This window comes from Cotesia typhae, unplaced genomic scaffold (genome assembly GCF_013202065.1).
Source record: "Cotesia typhae breed Kobodo isofemale line unplaced genomic scaffold, CoteBio_Ctyphae contig_43, whole genome shotgun sequence".
Taxonomy (NCBI): Eukaryota; Metazoa; Arthropoda; class Insecta; order Hymenoptera; family Braconidae; genus Cotesia; species Cotesia typhae.
Window position 1 is genome coordinate 699,869 of NW_027423752.1, and position 16,878 is coordinate 716,746.

Below are 16,878 nucleotides of genomic sequence, written 5' to 3' on the forward strand. Positions count from 1 at the left end.
AATTTTTTAAATAAATAAATGACTGCATTAAAAAAATTAAAAAAAAAAAAATGGACATTTAGAAATTTTAATCCTCTAAATTAAAATACATGAAAGTCTTGAAGTTAATCAAAGGTTGAAACTCGCAAAAAAAAACGGGCCACGATTTATTATTGGTTAAAGTTTAGGCGCGCTATTTAAATTTCTAGTATCATTATAATTTTTATAAAATTTCACACGTGGAATTTTTTAATTAATTTTTTTTAATAATAATTTAATTGCTATAAAATTCTAAAAAATTTTTTAATGTCTGTCAACTTCAGTGTCATTCATTTAAAAGAGATCTACGTAAAGTAGTTAAATTTATAAAACTTTCTGTAAATTTGTAAATTCAATCAAATAATTTAAATTTTATATTTTTGTTCCAAGTAGTTCTAATTATAATTTACAAACGTCACATCTGGCGAATAAAGAAGACAGCGCCACCACCGCCGAGAATTATAAACACAAAAATAATCTTGCCCGCCATATTAAGTCGGTAACTGAAAAACCGTGAAACTACGTCACGAGTACATGCAATTAATGTCGGCATGTCGGCAGTATGTACATAATAAATATAAACAAACAAATTAAATTAATTAATTAATTAGTTAGTTAAATTGACGTTTCATACTTAATTAATCACAGCTGAGATAAGACAATGGGCGTGACAGGACTGTGGAATATAATAACGCCGCTGAGCAAAGCTGTTGCTCTGGCTGAATTACGTGGGAAAAGTGTTGCTGTTGATCTCAGTTGCTGGATTGTTGATAGTTCCAGTGTCGGTCCCGACGATGGTTGCTTGAATAAACATCTGAGGTATGTTTTTAATTATTATTTATTTATCCAACATATAATTAATGTAATTTGTGATATTTTTATTTTTAGAAACATTTTTTTCCGCACTGTCGCTCTGCTGATGAACGGCATAAACCCAGTGTTCGTTCTCGAGGGCACAGCTCCCGTTCTGAAGCACGATGTCATACGCGAAAGAAGTCAGATGCGTAACAAGAAGAAAACTGAGACCAAGAAAGATAGTCAAAGGTCTAATGGTCGCGGATATATGTTCAATCGCACGGTCAATGATTGTAAGATAATGTTGAATTTGATGGGACTCACTTGTGTCAAAGCACATGGAGAAGCTGAAGCTATGTGTGCTTATTTAAATCAGGACGGGGTAATTTTATTATTTTAACTTTTTATTTAATTAAATTAAAGTTAGCAGTCACTTAACAATTTTTTTAATTTATTTAACAAAAAAATTTGCTCCAAAAAATTATTTTTAAAAAATTGCAATTTTTATTTTTTTTTTTTAATTTCTACATGTCAATTTTTTTTTTATAATTTTTTTTTGCCAAAATTTATTACGTGCAATTTTTTCATTTATAAATAAATTACCTAAAAAAAAAAAACTACAATTTTTTAATGTCTGTTAATTTTGGATAATATTAAAGTTTGCCGCCGTTTTTAATTTTTTGATTTTTTTTTAAACAATTTAATTATAAATAAAAAATTTTTTGAAAAAATTGCACTTATAGTTTTTCAAGTTTTTTTTACAAATGAAAGGTTTTTTTTATTTTTTTGTAATTATTTTTTCAATAAAAAAAAAATTATTTTTTTAATTTTTCAATGTCAGCTAACTTAAAGTTAACAGTCATACAACAATTTTTTAATTTTATTTAACAAAAAAATTTGTTCCAAAAAATTATTTAAAAAAAATTGCAATTTTTATTTTTAAAAATTTTTACATATTAATTTTTTTTTCTAAATTTTTTTTTTTGCCATAATTTATTAGTTATAAAATTATTAAATATATTATCTTAAAATTAATTTTCATCTTAATGTTAACTAATTTAAGTACCATTTATTTATTTAAATTTTTTGATTGCTTTTAGCTGGTCGACGGATGCATAACGCAAGACAGCGATTGTTTTTTGTATGGAGCAAAAATAGTCTACAGAAATTTCACGATAACTGATAAAATAGGATTTGGCAGTTCAGTAGAAGAGTACTCATTGGAGAGGATAGAGAAAATTTACAGTATTGGTCGCAATAAGATGATTGGACTGGCATTGTTGTGTGGTTGTGACTATGATTCTGGAATTCCTGGAGTTGGAAAGGAAGGAGCTATTAAATTACTCCGAGCAGCTAATGAAAAAGATATTTTAAATAGGTATTGTCATCATCAATATTCTATTTTTTAATTAAATTTTAAAAGTTCTAAGGTAAAAAATATTTAAGAACCTTAAGAATTTGTAAGTCTTTGAATTTAAATAAGACTGTAACAGGATTATTGAATTTAAAAAAAAAAAAATTATGGTCTTAATTGTGTAACTAAATTTTCAGGCTCAAAAATTGGAGAACTGACGGAAGTATTTATAAATTAGAAACAGCTGTTGCTGCGTCAAAAAATATTTCAGAGTAAGATTAATTAAATTTTTTTAAGGATTAAATTTTGAGATTGTGTATTAATAAAAAAATTTTGTTGCAGTGAAATGAAAAAATTGATATCAAATGAACTATTGATCCGTAAAAAGTGTATCGCGATTGATAGTTTCCCGAATCAAGAGTTAATAGACGAGTTTACGGTACGCAAAGGCAAGGTACCGAGGATAATTACCAAGTGGGAGTGTCCCAATGTATTAGAGCTGGTGGTAAGTATTTTTTTTCAAAAATTTTGTTAAAAAATAAATTATAATTAATTTAAATCAGGGTGTTGTAGACCTGAATGATTTAAATTAATTATAGAAGAATTTAGATCTGATTAGGGGCTATTCATTAATTACGTAAGGATATTGATATTTCGTGAATCAAAATTCAATATTAAAAATCTAATTCCATTTTGGATTTCAAATAGTTATTTTTAATTTTAAAGTGTACAGTCGAATTTTTATTTTAGGTATTAAGAAAAAAAAATAACTTATTAAAATTTCATATATTTTTATTGTTATCCATGTTTGGTTCTATAGAAAAAATTATAGTACATTTTAAATTAGAATTTAATTAATTAAAATTAATATTTAAATTATTACTTGTTAAAAAATAAAAATGATGGATTCATGTTGAACTGTAAGTTTTAGTGAAACTGATCCTTTTTTAACATAACAGTTTATTATTTAGAAGATCAAGATAAAATCTTACATTGAGGTATGGGCGGTCAAAAGTTTCCAAAATTTTTCTTACGTAATTAATTAATGGTCTCCTTAATAAAGAGCAATAATGTAACAATTAATTATTTTATTTTCTTGAATATTAACATGTTTGTATTTTTAAAAAGAAATTTATGGAGAAAAAATTAAAGTGGACCGCTGATTACACTATCGAAAAAGTATTCCCACTATTAACGCGATGGCACATTGAAAATCAATCAAAGCAAACTCCGGAACCTGGGACGGGGTCGACTGAGGAACTAATTCCGAAAGTAATTAAAAAAATTCGGACCATCCAGTCGGTCTGTTACTACGAAATAGAGTGGGAGGTAATCAGCGAGATTGAATGCTTTATCAAATTAGGAGAGGAAGAAACGGAGGATAATTGTAAAAAAAATTTAATAACAACTCTCGAGCCAATTGATCTTGTTAAATTAGTCTATCCTAGTTTAGTCGAGGGCTTCGAAGATGCCAAGAATGCAAAAAAAAAGTCTCGCAAGAAACCCAAGCCCGTGGAGGGTGACAAGGAGAACGTGGTGAAGCCGAAAAACAGCAGAAAACTCAAAGCCAAACCCGAGGAGAGTCAGGAGAAAAAAATCTACGATTTTTTTATGAAGACTAAAAATACCAGAAAGTCTGGCAGTCAGGATAATTTGAAGCTTGCCGAATTAAATGGCTCCGTTAGCAGCTTATTTGACGACCTGGTCGAGCAGGATTTTTCAACTGACGTTGATGAAGACTCTCCCAACATGTCGATGATTGTCGAAAAAATGTACCAGCATCTTGACGGAGCTCACAAAGAGCCCATTGATATTTCTTCTCCCAAGGCTATTGATAAAATTAATGACGATACTGTTAACACGACATTAAAGGATGATTTGGATGAATTTGATATTCCTTACATCCCTCTGAGTGATCGCATTAAATAATATCACTTGTTTCATGATATTTAATTCCATAAGATCATTGAATTGATAAATTGTAAATTTATTAATTCATTTAAAATTTGGTAAAACCGTTTTGAGTCATTTTTTATTAATTTATAATTATAATATATAATCATTGATTATGTCGAAAAAAGTATCAATTACTCTAAGTGTTTTTTGTAAGTTTATAATTACGATCTTATGGCCATTAAATGGGTGATATTAAAATTGTAGTGACTAAAAATAAAATCGTAATTATTTTTATACATAACGTAGTAAAAAAATATACTTAAATCTTTAAAAAAACAAATAATAAAAATAGACAATAAATAATTTGTCAACTCTTTATTAATTTTCTAACAAATATTTTAAATAATACCAGCGTTTATATAACGATCTAAAGACGATTTTTTTTTTTTTTTTTTTTTTTTAATGGAGGATTTAATATACATTTATTTATAAATATATATGTAATCCGCACTTAATACCCAGCAATCATAATAATAAATAATGTTTAATATTTTAAAATTTGAATACAATTTATATACATATTATTATTAATAATATTTAATTTGTAAATAATAACGTAATACAAGTGATAAATTAATTTCAATTCTTAAAGGCCAAGTCACTTGGGTTATTAAAAATTTAATAGATTTTTTTTTTTTAATATAATAAAGTACTCTAAATCACTTATATAAATTCTACTAATACTCTCGTAGTAACGAGACTCATTAAATAATCTTTCGTCATTTAAATTTATATATAATAACTACAAATAATCAACTATTAGACAAGTAGATGGAGTTTAGAGTTGAGTAAAACTTAAACTATTAAATAATTATTAATTATTTACCATAGTTTTTTTTTTTTTTTTTTTTTTTTTTTTTTTTTCCCAATAAAATTAATATCTGCACAATTAGCACCGTTATAATTAGACAATATACATTTAATAATATATAAATTTATTTATAAATCTTTAACAAACTAAAATATTTAAATAACTAGGCCTGGATAATCGACTCATGTTTCGTAAAACAATTATTGAGCTAATAATTATGTGCGACTGATTTAAAATAAAAAAAAAATTAAAGCATCATTTATAAAAATAATACTGTAAAATTTTCATCTTTATAAATATAAATTATAAATAAATTGTACTGAGTACGAGTGACTATACATAAATTTGTATATCAATTGCATTGTTTGTAATATTCTTATTTTTTTATTTTATATTTTTATAAACTAAAAATTTGTGCATAGATATTAATAGTCAGAGTTTTTTTATTTTTTAATCATTTTCTTTTTTTTTTTTAATGTATTAAAAAATTGTTAAGCTCTGGCTAAAAATATCTTTGATTTTATTTAGACAAAAGATTTAAAGGAATTGTATTTATTGTATGTATTACTTAGTTATGAAAGTAGTCTATTATTTATTATTGATAAAATAATTATTCAGATGACATCAATTGAACATTGTCATCGGCAGACCTGTGAAGCCGTCGTACTTCGGATAATGTTCGGATCGGAGTTGGATTTAATAAAGAAAATGTGTGCGTATGCCGGTCTGTAACTAAAATATTAATTTATATTTTATGATAATCTATATCACTGACAGTCAATTTATTATGATAAGCATTTAGGCTGCATTCGAAAATAGTCGGTCTTTAGATACATAATTAAGAAATTACCTTGTATCTTGTTAACTATTGACATTTTCAAAAATATAAACTCATCTCGACATTACACTCATCGAGACCTTTCATTTGAGTACCCACATCAATTTTTCATACATTTATATATTTGATATATATGTATATATGAAAAATATATCAAAAATGCATGTGGGTACTCAAATGAAAGCTCTTGATGAGTGTAACATCAGGATGAGCTTATATCCTTAAAAATGTCAATAATTAAGGAATGACGTTGTATTTTGTCTCCTGATGGTATTTTTAACGATATAAGCTCATCCTGGAGTTACACTCATCAAGACCTTTCATTTGAATACCAACACGATTTTTTTGATATATTTTATATATATATGATATTCCTCATATTTGTGAAATATATAAAAAAAATCATGTGGGTATTCAAATGAAAGGTCTTGATGAGTGTAACATCGGGACAAGCTTATATCTTTAAAAACGTCAATAGTTAAGAAAAAATAGTGCAATTTAACAAAATTCATCATTACATAATAAAGCAAAATTATATTTATTTACTTTTCACAATTCACTGCATTCACATAGTGACTTCAAGGTTGCTAGTTAATAAAAATTATAAATATTTAAAAATTGTAGGTACTCACCCCTGAGGTCATTTGAAGGCTCACTCTTGGACAGCGTACTTGAATCCGTAATGCGGTCCCGCTTGCAGCAAGTATTCTTTGAAGGACTTGGCGTCTTGTAGCGTGTAATCGCTAGCGGACACGAATTATCGACGGGTACTGGACTGAAGGGAAAGGCGGGTGTCATAGGCCACGAGGCAGGTGGTGGGCTTCGTACAAGATGCTCGTGGACTTGAGCTAATGTCAGTGGGTCCGCGTCACCCAATTCTTGGGACATTAATATTGCATCGTCTGACTCAGACTCTTCCATTGATTCTATTAGGCTCTCACGGCTGGCTAAAATCTGTATAAATATATAAATATATATAGAAATTTTTCGTTTATATATTCAACCTCCAGCTAACTTAGTAGGTTTGTAATTACGTAAATATTTACATTTTAAAGTGTGGTTTATGTAACAACGCTTTTGTACCGCAACTTAAACCGAATTTTAAATTATTGATTTGAACTAAAATAATTTAAATAATTGCAGCATAGTCCTTGAATTATTTTTAGAAATATTTAACTATTGCCAGTCTTTATTTAAATTATTGTCCAGTCAGTTGTGGGAAAATAAAATTTAATCTTAATTCGATAAATAAATTTTTAATTGCATCTTGATATTGACCTAAAGTTTGAAACTTTTTTAATTAATTTCTTAAAACTTAATGGTAAATTTTAGTTCTGCAATTATTTGTGTCACTCAATTTAGCAGACACTTGGCAATTTTTTTTTTTTTTCTTTTTTTTTTAAATAATATACTAAGTCCAGAAAATTATTTAAAAAAAATTGCATTTATATTTTTTTAAAGCTTAATTACCAATTTTATTTCTTAGTTGAAGAAATAATAATTTTTTTCTCCGCAACTTTCTTGTTAAAAAAAATATTATTTAATTTAGAAAAAAATAATTTTTAATAAAAATTGACAAGCTGTCTATCTATAAATTTTTTTTCATCAAAAAAATTACTGTGATATAAATTTTTATTTTACCTAAAAAATAAAAATTTTCAACAAATTAATTTTTTTAATACACAATCGATTATTATTATTATTAATTAATTTTCATAAATAAAGTAAACCGAGATTTAAAAATTTTTATGATTTTTCTTATTCAAAAATCATTGCAAAAAAATTTTTTCATTTGTTAAAAACTTCAACAACTATACGTGCAATTTTTTTTAAATATTTTTTAATAAATTGAGCAAAATAAAAAAATCAAAAATTTCGGCTAACTTTATTATTATAAAAAATGAAAATTAGTTTATCAGATATATAATAATTTTTATAATTTTTTAACAGATAAATTATTGTAAAAAAAAAATTGACATAAAGAAATTTTAAAAAATTATAAATGCAATTTTTTTTTATTAATTAATTTTATTATCAAAATTAATTAATTATTATTATTATTATTATTGATACAAAATTGTTGATTTTTTCCAAAATAAATTTTATGACATTCAAGTTAGCTGTTACTTAACAATTCTTTAATTTTATTTAAAAAAAAGATTTGTTCCAAATAGCTATTTTTAAAAAATTGCATTTTTTTTTTTTAATTTTTAGATGTCAATTTTTTTTCTTATTTTTTTTTTTTGCCTTAGTTTGTTATAAAAATTTTTAAACAAAAAAATTTTTTTAAAAATTTTAAAATATCAGAACAAAAAATAAAATAATTAAAAAAAATTATTTACCTGCAGAAATGGATTATCTTGTCGACTTAAACGAAGAGCTTCCATATCCTGATCAATGTTTCGTGTCCGTCCCGGCGTGAGAGTGAGAATTGAATGCGAGGGTGAAGACTGACTCACCGTCGACGGGCTGAGTACAACATCGACAGCGGCAACACTCAAGCTCGATGGAATCCTGTTTGAAACTATCGCTGCGAATAATTAATAACATTACTTACATTGCTTTACAGTATCGATTAAACACTCCCTAGGACACTTTAAAAAGTATTTACCTCCAAGTAAGAATTTAATTTTTTATTTCACTTAAATAATTAATATTAAGTACAATAAAAAAAAATAATAATAAACTCACCAGGTGTTTCAATTCTAGGTCGTTCCATTTCGTCCTCCTCGTCGATCTTCATCCCAACAATCAGCCGTTTGGTCCTAAATAATCCAGACAAAAACGCTACACCCTTACGTTTAACTCGATCAAACTTTTGTGCTGTCGGTGATGACACGTGTATCATAATTATTATTCACAATTCACTAAATAATATTAATAATAAACTTAAATAATTTAATAATAATTCATTGTCGCATATTGGAGCGACGACTCGGTATTCTGACATTGCATTTACAAATAGTAGGATTCACCCCTGAAATTTTATTATATTAAATTATTGAGCCGCTGACAAATATTGATTTTTTTAGGCTTTAATTGTTTACTTAATTTTATTTATTTTTTTATTTTTATTTATTTACACTTATTTATATAAATTAATATAAAAGGTCCTCGGAAATTTTTTACTACGCTTGTTACAACTAGGGGTGGGCTTTGATGGACCACTGGTGGTTGATTTAACTTGTAAGTCAGTAAGTAGAGTTGCTACTCTGCGCAATTGCAGAATATTCACCATATAATACAATATTGGCTTAACATATTCAATTATACTGTTACAATATTTATTTATCATTTTTTTTTAAGTAAAGAATTTTAAAAATTAAATTAGCCGATATTTAAAATTTTTTAGAATTTTTTTTTTTTTTTTAAATGATTAAAAAAATTCATTTGTAAAAAATTGTAGGGTAAGGTTTATTTCAATTATGAATAAATAGTTCTTGAGCTTTTTGAATTGAAAAAAAATTTTTCTTGTAATTGAAATCTTCAGGAAAATATTTTTTTGTTTTAATTTAATTATTAAAAAAAAATCAAAAAATTAAAAACGTCGGCTAACTTTAATATTATTCAAAATTAACAGACATTAAAAAATTTTTAGTTTTTTATTTAAAATAATTTAATTATAAATAAAAAAATTTTTTGAAAAAATTGCGCGTATAGTTTTCAAATTTTCTGCACGTGGAATTTTTCGTTTATATTTTTTTAAATAAAAATAATTTTTAAAATTGTCAAAAAAAAATTGACCATGTAGAAATTTAAAAAAATAAAAAATGCAATTTTTTGGAATAAATTTTTTTAATATAAAAAATTGAAAAATTGTTAGACGACTGCTAACATTAAGTTAGCTGACATAAAAAAATTTTTTTTATTGCAAAAATTATTACAAAAAAATAAAAAAAAATTTTAATTTCCAAAAAATCTGAAAAACTATGAGTGCAATTTTAAAAAAAAATTTTTTATCTATAATTAAATTATTTAAAAAAAAATTAAAAACAGACGTTAAAAAATTTTAGTCTTTTTTTTTTATAATTTAATTTTAAATCAAAAATTTATAAAATAAAATTAATTTTTGATTGATAAATAATTATTTGATTAAATTTTTGTATACAATCGTTTTTATTGATCAATAATCACAATTTAAGATACAAAGACATTGAAACACATTTATTGTATAGTTTTTATAAATATCATAATTTAAAATAATAATAATAATAAATTATTGTTTCAGTAAAATGCGGGATAAAAAAAATTATTGGATTTAATTAAAATAAAAAATTATTATTATTATTATTATTATTATTATTATTATTATTATTATTGGCTATGAGTATTTTATGGAAGACGAAAGAAAATATATCGGGTGGTAATTACTGATAATTATTAATTACTTAGGTGTACTTAATTTGATAGATAAAGTATTAAAGTTACGGCGATAAATACAAAATAATTTACATCACAACACATTTATTGATGAATTATCTTTTTTTTTTTTATATTACTTATTATTAATTATTAAATAAATATTGATTTATTAATATTTACAATGTTTGTTTTTTAAATCAAATATAGGTACATTATTTATTTATTTATTTGCATTTATGACTTGCATTGATTATGAACAATATTTAATATTGTTTACTTGAATTGTATTTTATTTATTTTTTATTAAAAATACTTGAACGCTTCTCGTTATTTTAATAAATAAATCATAATTCGACATGCTATAATTGCAAATAAAAAAAAAAAAAGCTAGTTTTAAAATTAATTAAAATAATTTTAAATAAAAATGGCTACAACAATTACAACAATAACAATAATAACAGTAATAATTAAATAACAATAATAAAAGTATGGAAACACAGTACAACATTTTGTTTTGTTATTTTTTTAATATAAAAAAAATTTTAAGGATACAACAAGGGTGAAATTTTTAAAAAATTGATTTTTTTTTTCATATTTCGGCAAGTTATATTTTTAAAAATTTTTTAAATTTTTATTTTAAAGATTTTTTAGCCCGGTTAAAACAAAAAAAAAAAAAACAGTAAGAATAGTGAGAAAATTTCTAATCAGTCGCAATTTTTTTTAAAATAAAAATTTTCAAATTTTTTTTAAATCCTTACTGATTAAAAAGCAATTTGGGTTTTTATTTTCAGATGATCCGTTTTTGAGTTATCGAAGTGATTATGGAGGGGGAAATTTGTTCTAGTGCTCTACGAGATTGTTAATAACTTTGTAATAATTAAATATTTTTTTATAAAAATTTAGGGTAATAATCTTTAATGTACCCTTAATAAAATAAAAAAAATCCGATCCTCAAATTCCTTTATTTTCCCTGTTAAAAAAATTCCCGAAAATCACCTCTTTTTTTTTTTATCGTCACAGTGGTGTTTATCCTTAAATTAATTATAGAAGAATTTTGATCTGATTAGAGCAATAAATGTGACAATTAATTATTCTATTTTCTTGAATATTAATATGATTGTATTTTTAACAAGAAATTTATGTTAAAAAATTTATGTATTTAATTAATCCTCCAATTTTTTGATTTCATCAAAAATCAAATTTTAGCGGGCCAAAATTTTGGGTAAAATTCAACTTTTTTTTTTTTTTTTTTTTTTTTTTACGCCCCAATTTTGTCAATTTTTGATATTTTTTTGACCGAGAGTCATTGTACAGACAATGTCTTCCAGATTAACAAGAATTTTTTTTTTTAATATTTAATTTTTTTATTCAAAAATTTTACTGTATATTCTCAAAATATGTATTAATAAATCCTTAAAATTTTACAACAATTCATACAAGAATTTTTTTTTTAATTTTAATTTCCTTTTTTTAGGGCCTTTTTTTTTAGGCTGTCACACTAGTTGTGCCCCTCAATGCGTAAATGTATTACTAAATTACATAATTAAAATAATTATTTCTTTAATTTAAAATAAAAGCATAGCAAATGTCTAAAGTTTTCACTACAAAATATAAATGCAACTGTTGTACAGTGTGTATTTAACAAAATATACGAGCCTAAAAAATAAATTATAAATAAAATATTAATTGCACCGAAAATTACTAAGCTCGGTTTTATACTTTCGTTTTTAAGTAATTACAATACAATATAAAAAAGAAAGGAAAAATTATAAAAATAAAAAGCATCTATTGTTGATTCAGTATTGGATAAAAAAATAATTGTATTTATAATATTACAAATACACTTTTTTTTTATCAATATATTTCTTATGCATTATTATCACGAATATGTTTAAAAGTCATTATTCATTAGATTGATGATTTTTTAGTAGTAAATATATAAATATACTGTTTTTCTAGAAGAATTGTCCTCAATAAATATTAATTATTATTATTACTATTTTTTATTAATGGCCGGTGTCAGTTATTTTAATTAACTCAATTTATATTAATGGTGAATTTTCTGTAAGGATGTTTTTTGCTGTACCGGGAATTTTTTTATTAAAAAAATTATAATTTTTTTACCAAAAAAAATTTGTTACAAAAATGAAAAAATATTTTTATTTGAAGGATTAAAAAATAAAATTAAATAAATTTTTAAACCACCGAAATAACAAAAATTCCTTTTCCAAAAATTGAAACTTTAAAATTATCCATCCACAGTAAATAATTTGGTCCACAATTTTTACAAACTTAATTAATTAACTAACAATTTTCTTCAATAAAAATTACCGAAAATTAATTTGTTTAATTAAATTCATTAAACCAAATTTTCTCCCTGGCATTTCAAGAATAGTCCTCTGCCAGAAGTTCAAAGCCAAAAAAAAATTTTTGTAGGGTTTATAAGGACCTAAATAGCCTTAAGAATAACCTTAGGGCTTTTAGCACTTTATCGCCATTTTATTTAGTGTCAAAACACCGTTTGTGCTGTAAATATGTGTCTAGGCCACGAGATACTTAGTCCCTTGGTAAATATTTTTATTTATAATTTACTAGAAAATTAAACGCGCTTCTGTCAAAATATTTAATATCGACAATTTAATTAAATAATTAATCAATCGAAAAAAAAAAAATTCAATTGGTTAATTTTTTTTTTTTAATAAAATTCAAAATAATTTGGTCGGAAAATTTTGAACAGATTTAAGACGTCCTTACAGAGAATCATCCCTAATACAGTCATAGACTGACACTGAAAAATCCAAAAAAGTATTACTCAGCCATTCAAGACAATTATTAATTGGTAACAACCATAAAAAATTCATCTAAGTTTAAAAAAAATGTATTTACAAAATTTTTTAATTTATTTTAAATATAATATTACTATCGTTATTATTAATTAGTATTATATATAATATAAATAATAATGATAATGATATATTTAAGGTGTTAATGCAGTCAAATGGCAGTGACGGTGTTACAAACATTCCTGATCTGACCTGATAATATTTAACTCATCAAGATAAAACATTTACCTCACGCGGTGATTCACAGCCATTTATATTTGTCGTTGAGTTCGATAACATTTGACGTTGTGCTTCCGACTGTGCCTGTCGTATAGCTTCTTTGTAAGGGCCTCGCTTTTTTTTATTGTACCTTGCCTACAATGGGAGCGTTTTCATTATTGTGGAGAATTTAATCAATAATCAGTTTTGAATTTTTTAAATTACCTTAAAAGTTTCTAGAAAAGGACTCAGACGATCACAAGACATCAAAGAACACGTCGATGATCCGTACCACGCGACATGAGCTTGAGCATTTCCTGAACTTCCGTCCTCGTTACAAGAAACTGATAAACTTAAAACCTGAAATAAAATTAAAGTATTAAATTAAATCAAATTAAAGCATTGAAGTAAGTAATTAGTTAGATGCGATGTTAAAATTATATATAAACATAAAAAATTAAAAAATTAATTTACTCAATAAATTTGAAAAAAAAAAAAAAATCAATAAAAAAATTTTTGAAAAAAATAGAAATTTTTTTTTTTTCAAATTTCTTGAAAAATTAATCTTTTTGTTCATTCATTTTATCCAAAGTTATCCAAATATCGTTAAATATGTGAATTTTTGTCGTTTTTTCAGTTGAAATTTTCAATTAAAAAAAATTTTTTTTGACAAAAGCCATTCACGGTATCTTATAGAGAATATTGTGTAGTTTTCAAAACCGTCCTTTGATTTTCTATATGATCATTATTTCCAGAGTTATTGATTGCCAAAGTGAAAAAGTATTTTTTTGCTTTAACTGACGTTAACTCTGCGGCAAATCATCGTACAGGCTTTTTGATTACGTCAAAATTGAAGGGCATTAAATTTTCTATTAAATCTTTTCATCAAAACAATGAAAAAAAATTTTTTAAAGCCCGTAGACCTTTTTTAAGACGAGAAAAAAATTTGGAAAATTTTTTTTTTGCAGTTTTCTTAGGATTTCTCCAGACCCGAACTATTTTTGAGCTTTACTCAACTAGTTAAAAGATATTACAACAAAATTCCGACATGAGGATCAATGCAAAAGATTGATTTCTATGAAATCTACCTAAAAACATCAGATTGTTAATTTGAAGTCCAAAAAATTTTTAAATGCAAAAATTAAAAAAAAAATTTTTTAATTTTGCAGCCTGTGCTTTGAAATAATAGAACTGAATTATCGAACTTACTTTCCCAGGCCACCAAGGAAACCCGTGAATTTTACCCCAGACGATATCACCAACATCCATCCGCCTTCCAGTAGCAGAAAGATAATGCGCGACTGGAGTAGTAGTAAACCTAATAGCCAATTGTGAAGCGGGAGTATATTCAGGATTGCTGGTATTATCAGCTGGCTGTCTTTCCACTTGGTGATCCTGATCCTGTTCTTGATCAATTTCGCTGAGCTCTTCGCTGCTAGTGCCCGGGCTTTTGCACCCAGACGAAGAATTACTAACCGGGTAATTGCACCTAGTGTAAGCATTCGCATTAAGTCGCCTGAGTGATATGCACAGCTTCTGCTTGAGACACTGCTCTTTAATCGCCGTATAAGACTCGCGGTCAGCGAAATTGAAATCCCCTCGATCGTTCTCCGACGCCTCACTCAGCGGGTTCAGCAAGCTCATGTCATTTTCTCCCTTGGGCTCGACAATCATCGACTTGTGCTTACGCTCCTCTTTGTTCTTCTTCTCATGCTTGTCTTTGTGTTTGCGCCGGTGATACATCAGCGCCTGTGGTGGTGACGAATTGAACGTCGAATTGTACCTGGGAGAAGTGCTCAAGGGAGACCTGGCCGGTGAAACACCTCCAGCGAGAATTTTTCTACGCGCCTCTTTCTTGGCTTTTTTAAGCGCTCGCTTTGCCGCTTTTGCGCACGCCAAATCCTTACCAGTCTTCTGAAGATCAAGCAAGCTGTCCGAGTTTAATTTACTCTGCTTCAGAGGTTCTGAAATTATTTCTCCTTTTTCCGGCTCTTCATCCAGACAAATTTTCGTCTTGGCTGGTATTTTCAGAACCGTTCCCTCTCCTTGACTTCCAAAAGATATTTTTATAATCGGCGTAGTCCTGGGGGATTTAATAATATCTTCAAAAATATTTTCATCCCAAAGATCTTCCATCGAACCGACTGATCTTTTTTTCCTAGGAATCCGGGCAACTTTTGTCCTAACAGAGTCAACAACAAGCGGTTCTTTGTCAACCTGAGCCTCAATTTCTTCAACAATCTCCAAATTGACTTCTTCATCATTCATTTCTTCGGTCTTACTCTTAAAATTCTTAAAATTCTTAAAATCATTGGTTTCTATTTCACGAACAGCCGGTTCAGCCTCGGTTAACTTTCTCAATGGAGAAGACAATTTAACAGCGTGATCTTCTGGACGTCGTTTGCGATACCCCGTGTCTTCTTTAGACAAATCCCTAAATTTGCGCTTTTTACCAGCGTCAACATTTTCGTTTTTCTCGTTGCAAATCGACTGGCACTTGTTGCAAAGTACCTGCCTAGGACGTAATCTCACCGTAGGCCTCGCGGTTTTGTACTTTTGTCTCGCAGCGTTGATATGTCGGCCTATCGAATTAACAACCGGTCGCTTGTCCTGAAAATACGTGAACCTCGTTGCCAGGGTCATCAGTTTGTCCGAGTCAGGGTCTGCTGCCTCAGGTGGATTTATTCCACACGGCAATCCCCTGGAGAAAAAAAAAAAAAAATTAAATTAAAATTTTTAAATTTGATAACAGTTTATCGTTATCAATTATCACGTCATTGTCATTAGATTAATGAACAAAGAAATCCAAGTAATTACCTCCAATTTTAAAATCAAAAAACAAAATTAATTTTTTTTTTTTTTTTTAAGACTTACAATTTTTTTAATTAATTTTTTTTTTTTTTTGTTTTTAGGAGTTTAAAATTGGGCAGCTTTAAAATTGGTAAATTATCTTACTTCTTGGTGATATCTAGCAAAGCTCCCTGGAAGGATTTTAGACCATCGGTGAAGCTGACGACGATGATGTCAGGAAGCGCAGATTCCACAGTGACATTTATTTTATCGCCACGGGCTATTGTCAAACTTGATGATATAGACAATAACTCCTGGCCTGCCATATTGAATTGTCACTTCACATTTACTACCACACTTTTCCTAACTCTCAACTCGTTATTTCAGATTAAATAACAAATTTAACCAGTTTATTTTTGTTTACATCGATAGTGGGACTAAAATAAAAAAATTAAAGATAAAAAATTACCGTGAGATCTTCATGAAATTAAATAATAAATTATTTAGCAATGCGATCTACTAGTATTACAAAATCCAGGCAGCCAAATAATTGCTAATAGTCTTGCTTTTATCACAGAAATAAATAAAAAATTTTGTTGTTAAATTCGGACTGGAATACTATTGTTGATAGACACCTCTGGTGAATTAAATATTGATAAATAATAGACACTAGGTTAGGTGATGGAATATATTATAAAATAAAAAAATATATATATTATATACATTCACACTCATGGATCCCACGTTCACACACTGATACTCTTTGAGTACAAGCAAACAGAGTACTAGAGTAATGAAAGTCTTCGGCTCTGTGTTGGTGCTCATTTATACAAGTACACTAGTGAGAGTGTTGGTGTCCAACGGTGCTCCAGCGGCTCAGGAGGGAGTATAAGCAAATTTCCCACTGACGAAA

At 26.6% G+C, this 16,878-nt stretch overlaps 3 protein-coding genes and 1 long non-coding RNA gene across 6 annotated transcripts; 2 read left to right on the plus strand and 2 right to left on the minus strand.

Moving 5' to 3' along the window:
- Positions 1-536: 536 nt before the first annotated feature.
- On the plus strand, positions 537-4,439 carry Gen (XPG-like endonuclease). The gene is made up of 6 exons (XM_074244217.1): positions 537-837; positions 907-1,195; positions 1,914-2,191; positions 2,365-2,439; positions 2,510-2,672; positions 3,296-4,439. Exons 1-6 carry the CDS (start codon positions 680-682, stop codon positions 4,094-4,096), a joined length of 1,764 nt encoding a protein of 587 aa, XP_074100318.1. The 5' UTR covers positions 537-679; the 3' UTR covers positions 4,097-4,439.
- A 138-nt stretch (positions 4,440-4,577) lies between these two features.
- On the minus strand, positions 4,578-9,185 carry LOC141528263 (uncharacterized). 2 transcript variants are annotated; one of them, XM_074244219.1, is made up of 4 exons: positions 8,464-9,185; positions 8,115-8,296; positions 6,405-6,726; positions 4,578-5,666 (listed from the first exon to the last, which is right to left on the minus strand). In XM_074244219.1, the coding sequence occupies exons 1-4, from the start codon at positions 8,618-8,620 to the stop codon at positions 5,545-5,547; spliced, it is 783 nt and encodes a 260-aa protein (XP_074100320.1). In that variant the 5' UTR covers positions 8,621-9,185; the 3' UTR covers positions 4,578-5,544. The 2 variants fall into 2 exon arrangements, with proteins under 2 accessions (XP_074100320.1, XP_074100319.1); XM_074244218.1 differs by having other exon boundaries at positions 8,115-8,302; positions 8,464-9,184.
- Positions 6,654-8,622, plus strand: LOC141528264 (uncharacterized). Its single transcript, XR_012479343.1, has 3 exons — positions 6,654-6,794; positions 8,121-8,389; positions 8,482-8,622. It is a non-coding gene; the product is annotated as an uncharacterized LOC141528264 (long non-coding RNA).
- A 2,175-nt stretch (positions 9,186-11,360) lies between the features above and the next one.
- On the minus strand, positions 11,361-16,735 carry LOC141528292 (PWWP domain-containing protein 2A). 2 transcript variants are annotated; one of them, XM_074244265.1, is made up of 5 exons: positions 16,495-16,735; positions 16,131-16,402; positions 14,385-15,876; positions 13,401-13,535; positions 11,361-13,331 (listed from the first exon to the last, which is right to left on the minus strand). In XM_074244265.1, exons 2-5 carry the CDS (start codon positions 16,289-16,291, stop codon positions 13,188-13,190), a joined length of 1,932 nt encoding a protein of 643 aa, XP_074100366.1. In that variant the 5' UTR covers positions 16,292-16,402; positions 16,495-16,735; the 3' UTR covers positions 11,361-13,187. The 2 variants fall into 2 exon arrangements, with proteins under 2 accessions (XP_074100366.1, XP_074100365.1); XM_074244264.1 differs by having other exon boundaries at positions 16,486-16,735.
- Between the last annotated feature and the right edge of the window lie 143 nt (positions 16,736-16,878).

What these genes read in the sequence shown, in the direction of transcription:
- LOC141528263 (XM_074244218.1), bottom strand. Translation starts at nt 8,620, where the DNA reads ATGATACACGTGTCATCACCGACAGCACAAAAGTTTGATCGAGTTAAA. An exon ending in AAGATAATCCATTTCTGCAG is followed by an intron (nt 6,727 to 8,114) that starts GTAAATAATTTT and finishes ATATTTATACAG; the next exon opens with ATTTTAGCCAGCCGTGAGAG. An exon ending in GCCTTCAAATGACCTCAGGG is followed by an intron (nt 5,667 to 6,404) that starts GTGAGTACCTAC and finishes TTAATATTTTAG; the next exon opens with TTACAGACCGGCATACGCAC.
- Gen (XM_074244217.1), top strand. Translation starts at nt 680, where the DNA reads ATGGGCGTGACAGGACTGTGGAATATAATAACGCCGCTGAGCAAAGCT. An exon ending in CTTATTTAAATCAGGACGGG is followed by an intron (nt 1,196 to 1,913) that starts GTAATTTTATTA and finishes GATTGCTTTTAG; the next exon opens with CTGGTCGACGGATGCATAAC. An exon ending in CCAATGTATTAGAGCTGGTG is followed by an intron (nt 2,673 to 3,295) that starts GTAAGTATTTTT and finishes ATTTTTAAAAAG; the next exon opens with AAATTTATGGAGAAAAAATT.
- LOC141528292 (XM_074244265.1), bottom strand. Translation starts at nt 16,291, where the DNA reads ATGGCAGGCCAGGAGTTATTGTCTATATCATCAAGTTTGACAATAGCC. An exon ending in TTGCTAGATATCACCAAGAA is followed by an intron (nt 15,877 to 16,130) that starts GTAAGATAATTT and finishes TTTTTTCTCCAG; the next exon opens with GGGATTGCCGTGTGGAATAA. An exon ending in TTCCTTGGTGGCCTGGGAAA is followed by an intron (nt 13,536 to 14,384) that starts GTAAGTTCGATA and finishes ATTTTATTTCAG; the next exon opens with GTTTTAAGTTTATCAGTTTC.